This window comes from Mustela nigripes, chromosome 4 (genome assembly GCF_022355385.1).
Source record: "Mustela nigripes isolate SB6536 chromosome 4, MUSNIG.SB6536, whole genome shotgun sequence".
Lineage (NCBI taxonomy): Eukaryota > Metazoa > Chordata > Mammalia > Carnivora > Mustelidae > Mustela > Mustela nigripes.
The window spans coordinates 3,765,677-3,774,584 of NC_081560.1; the positions used below are offsets into that span (position 1 = coordinate 3,765,677).

At 52.8% G+C, this 8,908-nt stretch overlaps 1 protein-coding gene across 1 annotated transcript in view; it reads right to left on the reverse strand.

The window, feature by feature from the left end:
• Positions 1 to 8,374, reverse strand: part of DPP6 (dipeptidyl peptidase like 6) — an 857,378-nt gene extending 849,004 nt beyond the window's left edge. The window contains exon 1 of the mRNA XM_059396038.1: positions 7,501 to 8,374. Within this exon, the coding sequence (XP_059252021.1) occupies positions 7,501 to 7,560 (60 nt within the window). The 5' untranslated portion in view covers positions 7,561 to 8,374. The remainder of the gene's footprint in view (positions 1 to 7,500) is intronic.
• Between the last annotated feature and the right edge of the window lie 534 nt (positions 8,375 to 8,908).

The window sequence follows — 8,908 nt, forward strand, 5'->3', positions numbered from 1 at the left end:
GAAAGGACATGCACATTACATGTGGAATGAAGCCAGTGCCGACCCCCTCAGACCCTACGGATGTGGGGACAGGACCACCATGGAGCTGGGGAGTTTCTGCCCATCTCTGCTAACCACACGCAGATAATCTGGGCACTTAAAAATAAGATCAGGGTAGGGGTCTATGAAATTCCAATCAGTCTATTTCCTTCACAAGGTACAAGATGTGAGATAATTACAACACAGCATTTGAGGAACAGCTTTTGACTTCAAAAGAAGTAATCCAGCAAGTTAAACCGGAAAAGCAATTACTTACTCACTTACTGCCCTCTATTCCTGGAAATTTAACTGACACATGAGCTTATATTCGTTTTATGTATTTTACTGAGAAAAAAAACGAAGACAATTATATTTTTTTTTAATCAATAGAATGTAAAACCAAAATAACATAAATAGGTTTTCACTAATATCCTGGAAGTCATTAAAGCAATTTGTGTTTTACGCATTACATTAAATATTCTCAAGTTCTTTGGAATGATTTCGGTTCTGGGTAGTAAAAAGAATCTACATTTTTTTAAATTCATATGGGTTCCCTTTCCTATTTCTTTCCAAAATGAGGACCAAACAAGTAAGCCCCTGTTGAGCATGAAGGGCTCAGGTGAGTGAGACAAGCTGTGACCAGGACGTGCTCTTAGTCACATTAAATACCAGTGAAGGGCCCTCTCGGCTGAGTCGCTGGCCTGCGTGATGTGCAAGTGTACAGAAGACGGGACCCCCAATCTGTGGTCCGACGGAGTCAGAGCATGGAAGAGCCCAGGGTGACAGGAGGCACCAGGGACCGGGAACCAGGGAAGGAGAGTCGTGTCCCGGCTGTCTCGTTAACGCGCGTATTCCGCTGGAGCTCAGTTTTCAGGAAATGCAAGGACAGAACAAAATGACCTCTGAAGCTAGATCCTGTTTTAAAATATTACGTATGAGGCCCGGAGGACCACGTGTCCCAGGACCCGGGCGCTGCCACGGGAGAGCACAGGTGTCCGTGGTCGGGATTAGGGAAGCTGGGGAGGCTCGGAACAGGTAGGTACGGGGATGAGAGCAGGTGGAAAGGTCTGACACTGATTCAACCCAAAAAGACACACTGAGGAGTGAGTCAGACAACCATGAATCAAGATGGAAACCCACTGGAGCGGAATCTTAAGTTCTGATGGCCTGGCTGGCGGCGCGGGGCTGGGGGTCTGCGGGGTCTGCACTGATGGGTGACGGAGGACACGTGGAAGGACACACCAGGCCTGACCCTTATGTCCTCAGCAGCTTGTGGGGCCGTGGCTGAACTCATTGTTCAGGGAAAGCTTCTCACAGAGGGGGAGCCGGTGACTAAGCTGCATCCCAAAATCCAGAGGAGAATCCCTTAACCCGTGAAAATGAGGAGGCGGCTGCTTAATTCCAGAGAGGATCCGACCGAGGAAGAGTGTGGGAGGGGAGGAACTGCCTCGGCTGTCCTAGTCAGGAGGACAGGGCAGTGTGGGAAGGACGGGGAGACAGCCCGGAGCAGGGGTAGAAAAGGCCTCGGGAGAAAGAGAACCTGCCGAGCTCTCAGACCGCTTTAGCAACAGGGGAAGCTTAGAGACTGTGACGCCCAGGGGAAGGAAGAACAGCTCGCCCGGAGGAGACGGAAGACTGGGAATCGTGGGAAAGAGAGGGGCACCGATGTCACAGAGTCCTGGTCAGAAGGAGGCTGAAGGTCAAAGCAAGGTCGGGAGGTCCCACCTGGGCTGACCCTTGCTTCCTGGATGTACTCCGTCTCGAAACGCAGAGGGACATTATATTTTGAACTAAAGATTTAGGAAACTGAAGTGAGGAGTAAGTCTAGCGACTGTTGTGTTATCCTAGGAACCTGATGTCATTCGTTCTAAGGCCAAAGGGAGTGAAACACCCAACCACCGAATCCGAAGCTGCCCACTGAACTGACGGAGGAAGAAGATGGGTCGAGTCAAAGCCGCCACCGCACGTAGATGTCTGTGCGAAATACAGAACAATCTCACAACCGGAGAACAGCCCACACGAGCAGATTCTGGAGGGGGCGGAGTTTGAGGCAACTACCCCAAACTCTAGAATGTGGAATGCAGGGCATCAGTAAGAGAGCCTGACGTTCTGTGTACAAACAGTGCCCACGTCTCTGGGGCCCTCCTGAGCTACCCAAGCTGTGGGGAGAGTCCAGGAGGCCTAATCGAGGATAAGAGAACAAAACTCACATGCGAACCGCCCCTCTCCCTCACCGGCTCACACAACATTAATAAACAATCTTGAGAGAAACACAGCAGAACCCCTGCATTCAACAGGCGCAATGCCCATGATAAAATTCACGGTCGGTCGACAGACAAAGAGATGCAAATGTGACCCACTCTCAAGAAAGAGACACAACCAACCCAGACCAGTCCGGAGATGACCCAGACGCCAGATCAAGAGGACACAGATCTCAAACCCGCTACTGTCAGCACGCTTCAGGGGCTCAGTGAAGCGAGTGCCTTCGGCTCCGGTCATGATCGCCGGGTCCCGGGATCGAGCTCCAGGTTGGGCGCCCTGCTCAGCGGGGAGTCTGCTTCCCCCTCTGCCTCTGTGATTGTGTTCATTCTCCCTCAAATAAATAAATAAAATCTTTAAAAAAAATTATTTATTGTCATGAGACCGGTTATGTACAGGGAAAAAGTATTTCTAATAAAGGGAAAGTCTGTAATCCCAGTGGGGAAAATGGAAACTATTAAGAAAAGACAAAGTAAATTTTCTAGCATTAAAAACACAACATCGGAAACAAACATGTGGCTGTGCCCAAAGTCGGATGGAGAAGCCAGGGGAAGGGAACTCGAGGAGACGGACACAGCCATGAGCACACGCGAGGAAGACAGGGGAAGACAAGTGTGGACGCAGCGGCGTCTCAGACCCGCAGGACCAACGCGTCTGGCTGCGCATCACTGTCTCCCCAACAGCTTACGAGCAGGACAGAAGAGACACCTGATGTCACCACACACGGTGCATCTAATGATCCAAGACGGTCTACGAAGACTCAGCAAGACTGACACGGAGAACAGCACGTCAAGGCAGCCAACCCCCAGACGCCAGAAACCAAAGATAAAGGGAAAGTCTCGTGGCCCAGGTGATTCAAGGACTGATGACTCAAATGACAGCTCACTTCTGGGGGGGTGGGGGGAGAAATCAACACCGGACTTCGGTGAGACTCCGTCCTGAAGGTACTGAGAGAGAAACCGAAGTCTGATCAACTCGGGATTCTAGAACCAGAAAAACATACCTTTCATCACGAAGGCAGAGTGAAAATGCAGGAGGGTCTGGCCACGATGACTTCACCAAAAAATGCATTCCTATTGAACTAAAATGGCTCAGGTAATAATCTTTTTTTTTTTTTTTTTTTTTTTTAACATCCTAAAGGAACCATGACAGAGACCCAAGCCAAACCGAGCCCACAGGCCAAATGTCTGCTATCCCCGGCCCCGCAGTGAGTGAAACACTAGCCGTAGGAGGCAGAAGTAAGTGGGGGTGGAAAATCAAATTCATCAGAAAGAACATAAAATACTTGATTATTGTTAGTTGGAAATCTTAGGAGCTTCCCGGGTGTCATCGGAAACCGCACCCCCCACCCCCAGGCCCCACACTCGGAGGGCAGGGAACGGACTAGAGGGAGGAAAGACCAGTCCAGAGGGTGGCCGGTGAGGGGAGCAGGGGAGGTGCGCAAGAGGGGCTCACGCCACAGACCGCCGCTCACACCCTCCCGCCGGAGCCCCTCAGGTGGCAGCATCCCCTACAACCTCTGAGGGTCTCAAGGACACCTTCCTCTCTCAAGGCCTAGACCTAGGAATCAGCAGGAACATTCCAGGCTTAGGGGGAGGGGGCCGCCTCTGGGTCAGCCCGGGATCCCGTCCTCCGTCCTCCGGGTGACACACTCCCTCACCTGCCTCCAGGGAAACAATCAAAGTGAAAGCACCACGGGGTTATCAGTAAATACATGTTTTAAATATGAAAGTGTATTTTCCTCCAAATATGCATGACCTTAAAGCTGTAATTTACCCTGTGGCAGGAGCAATGGCTTTTATGCACCTCACTTTTCCACTTCAGAAGGTGATGAAGAGAAGTATTCCCGCTGGTGAGGCAGTAAGTTACCAGCTCGGGAAGAGATTTCATGGTAACGTGTTTTGAAAACAACAGATTCAAGAATAATTCTGGAATACGTGAGCCACCGCGTATTGAAGTTTAAACGGTCTATTCTGCAATCCTGAGTAACCAACACCTTTTCACCATGGAAGACTTTAGTATCTTTTAGAATATGAAAAGAGAAAGGCAAACATTTTGTGTAAATAATAAAATGGCCGCTCTTCTTTTTACCAAGGTTATATTGGATTTGGATAAATCGCTGTACAATGGTACATAACTTTTCAAAACCAGAATTTGAAACACTCATATTGTTTAGTGATATTATCACAAAATATATCCATTAAGCACTCAAAAAAAAAAAAAAAAAAAAAAAAAAAAAAAACCCAAAAAACCCAAAAAAAAAAAAAAAAAAAAAAAAAACCCAAAACCCACAAAACGCCATGACTGTCGAAAACTTCAGTGGAAAATGCAGTAAAAATGAGAGTCATTTTTTCTCCTTATTCCAAGTTAATCACATTGAATAGTTCGGTAGATTTCCTTGCTATCTTCTTCCTTCAGATACGTATTTCTATATAATTAGTTTCACAAACTGTATGCCAGTTTGTATCGGGAAGGAAGGGAGGGGGGACGAGGGAGGAAGGAAGAGAGGGAGACAATTCATAAATTTCTAGAAAGTATCATACTCCGAACATCGGCAAAAGCCAGCAAGGCCCTCTGGACACAGAGCCTGCCACTGGGGAACTACTCCACGTGGGCTGCGCCATCGGCCTGCGGGTGAATTCCAACTGCGAGGTCTCAGGTATTTCCAGAACAGCCCGAGGCATTGGCCAGAGCTTGACTAGCACTTGGGGAACAGCGGTCACTGCGCCCAACGCCAGACCAACGTGGCAGACACGAGTGCGTCATCCCACAGGGACGGTTTTCTATCCCAAGCCCACGTGACCATAACTTCCGGAATGACCTTCTGGGAGCGTCTGCTCCTGACCATCTCAGGGGACCCCCCCGGGGGCGTGGCTACCGCTGTGATCCTTGGCAGCCATAACAGTGGGCCCCTGACCACCCCCTCCACCAGCAGTGATGGCTAAACCCAACCACCCAGGAGCCACCGGAAATCACAAAGACAGTCGATGCTTCCGAAGAACGAATCATCATAATGTGTCAAATACCAATGGCGGTCACCGTGGTCGCCCAGCGGGAGAGACACCATGCATGTGGGGCCAGTGACCCTTCTCCTCAGAGGGGGAGGCCCTTCTTTCCTGAAAGTCTCCCACAGGGAACCCCCCCGTGTAAAATGGAAACAGGCTTATTCCAATCTCCTGATGAAATAAACCTGTATTACTGAGTTCTACGTTGCATCAAAAACCACCATTACCTAAGCCTCACGTGTTGTGTCTTATACTTTCCGGTGTCGGCTGCCCACGCCCTCCTGTGCTGTGTGTGCCTCGTTCACCCCATGCTCACTCGCTCGCCTCCCAGGATTCCCTCTCCAGCACCCCCACATCTCCACACCGACTCCTGCACACCAGGAGGCACACACATCGACGACTCCCAGGGCTTTCTACAGCACCAGTGGACTCTTCTTCAAGGAAGGGGATTGGAACGTCTTCCTTCCAGCAGAGGGACAGTAATTATCTCACTGTAGGCAACAGAGACCATCAAAAATGTTAAAGCACGAGGTGGGTATGACCAGAGCTTGTTGTAGACCATGAAGGCAATCTCTAAGTTTATATTTGGATTCTCAGCTCTTGGAATTTAATCAGAGTGTACCGTGTTTGTTTACGGAGTGACTTCACCAAATCAGTGTAATTAAATGGACTATGCATTCGTTGAACACCTGCTAGGTCCATGCTCATGATGAACAGGTTCCCTAGTACCTTCTGAACTGTTGCCCCCTTCCCAGTGTTGAACACTTCCCAGAAAGTTTTCCTGGTGTCAATACCCTGCAGGCCAATTCTGCCAAGAAGCCACTTTAACACTGGAACCCAAGGCACTTTCTAAAAGAAATTATTGAATGATCTTCTGAACTCCACAGATGTCTCTACCACATACTCACGGATGCGTGAAACTTTATTATTTTTAATTTAAAATCTTATAATATCAGCAACTACATATTAAAAAGACATTTCCTACGGATATTAAATAAAGTAAATGTGAAAAGTCTAAGTGCTCGAATCATAGTTAATGAGCAAGGAGATCAGAGATACAGCCTGCTGATTGAAAAATTGAAAATATTTCACCCAGACCTGACTGGAGGGGAGCGCGCTGACTATCCCTCAGCTGATACAAAGGCCTCAGTCCAAAGCCTCACCTCACATAACTCAACAGACCAAGGGTTCCTTCCACCAGATGAATCCAGTATCAACCCTAAATCCAACTCCACCTACGCAAAACGTTGGACAAATGCAACCGTCTTCTATGAACGTGCTGACAATCACGTGTGTCTGCAAAAGACCAGAGCATAGATGCCCAGGATCATATCTAAGATCCAAAGTGCTTGCCTTCTTCTGGCTGTTTTTTGTTTGTTTGTTTATTTGTTTTATTTCGAAATACTCGAAAATATTTTACAAGTGCTGTCCACTAACACACGGATGGCTGCACGGCTTTCCTACAGAATTTCCTTGCAAACTGACTGCAACCTGAGGTGAGCCTCCGGGGAGAAGAAGAGTCCTATTGGCCATGGCCAAGCCGGCTGTGCTGCACACATGCCCCGTGTGGAACAGGGGCCCTCTGGGACCGTCTGTTTCTCTGCCTGTGCAAGCACACGTCTCCAAAGTCTTGTCCCTACACACTCTGGGCTAGCCTGGAGGTTCAGCAGCAGTCCCTCACCGCTGCCTGGGCTCCCTTCTCAGACCATCAGTAATTTCCTGGAAATCATTCCAGGCACGCGTGGCCCATTAAAGTTAATTAAGCACGTGCGGGTGACACCTAGGAGAGCGCGAGCCTTGCAGAGCCCAAAGCTCTGCCTGGGAAGGGCTCTTCAGCAAGCTCTAGCCCGAGGGTCCCCATTCTGATTCCCACGACCCGGCCTCCCGCCGCTGAGCTTTCCTGCCCCCCAAAACTCGGCAATCTGGGGGGAATCTCGCATGTGCCAGCGAGCCCACGGAGGCCCGGGCCGGCGCCCAAGGCTCTCCAGGCCCGGGGGAGCCCAGGCAGGTGCACTGGCCCGCCGGACTGTGGACTCCAGTCTAGGACGCACCACCTGTTCTCGCCGGCCGCCTTGACTCAAGGACAATTTCCCCCTCCCGCCAGCGGCCGGGATGCAGAGGGACCCCAAGCCCGCAATCCGCAAAACCCGCGAGGGTCCTGCTCGCCCGCGCTCCGCGCTCCGCGTCTCCCTAGAGCGCCTCCGTCGCGGTCCCTTACCTTGTGGCCCTTCCCCGGGGGGCACCTGACGTTATTGGAGGCTCCCGCTGTTTGATTCATGTCCGGGGGAAGTTGGGGGCCCGCAGCTCCACCTTCAAAACTTCCCTGGCTCGGAGGGCGGCGCGGGGGTCCTGCCCTCCAGCCGCGTCGGGCGCAGGCGGCGAGTCCTCCGGCCGCAGGTGTCCGCGGGGCTGCGCGCGCGGGACGCCGACGCCCGCGGCCCCGAGCCGCACAGGAGAGGCAGCGGCGGGGAGCCCGGAGGGAGCGGGGGGCTGCGGGGCGCTCCGCCGGGCGCAGCTTTCCCCGGGCAGCAGTCCAGGACTCCGGACCAGGAGGCCGAGCGGACCCACGGGCGCTCTGAGCAGGGGTGCGGAGGTACGTGTCCGGCAGGGGGGGCGGGACCGCGGGAGCGTGGCTGTCGCACGCCCTGACGCCCCCCGGGCGGAGCCTCGGCGACGGGCCACTCGGGTTGGCGTCCGCGCGGCCCTCGCGCTCCGGCCGCAGCCGCCCGCCCCGCGCGCCCGGCCCCTCCGAGGGCCGCCGCCCGCTCCCGCCCGCGCTCCTGCGCCCGCCCCGTAGCCAAGTCTTCCCGGGCTGGTCGGGAGGTGGCACGCGAGGCTCTGCCAGGCGCCACCGCTCAGGCGGAGGCCGGGAGCGGAGGGGACAGGCACCCGGCCTCCTGGCTCGGTCCCCGCCGGCTCCGGAGCTTCCCTGGGCGGGCGCGGCGGGCGCCGCCCGGGCAGCTGCACCTGGGCCGGGTCGGGGGCGGGCGCCCCGGGCGCGCACGCCCCTCCGCAGCCCGGGTCTTTGCCGCGCGCCAAGGTCCTCTCTCCGTCTCCGTCTCCTGTCTCTCTCTCGCTCTCTCTTCCTTCGGCGCCTGTGAAGTCATGGTCTAATCAGGCAGCATTGGGATAGAGGTGGAAAACTGGCCCTTGGGAACCAAGGTAAACAAATCAGGGAAGAGCAATTGCTCCATGAAGACCGCAATGCAACATTCTAGACTCTCCAGTCTGAATAGTGGACCAGGAGCCCATTAGAACGCAACCGTCTTATTTAGCCAAATCTTGTTGGCTTTTTTCAGTTGTTGTTTTCTGGATGTGTCCAGAGAGAGAGCTGTTTCAGCTTGAATAGTCTGGATGGAAAATCGAGCCGCACATTTCAGTGTTTGTCCGCCCCACAGCCTCGGTTTCATCATCCACTAAGTGCGGGTAGGAGTTGGCGTCCCTGACCCCGGCCCGGTGAGAGCCTCACTCCTCCCGCCCTGCTGGGTTCCTAACAGAAGCCCCCTTTGAGAGAAAAAAGGTTTCACTCTCAGGCTGACCGTGCCCTATTTCTTCTGGACCCCCGCATCCAACTAGGAATAACGTACATTTGATAAAATGCATTATCCTCTTTCATGATTTTTGCC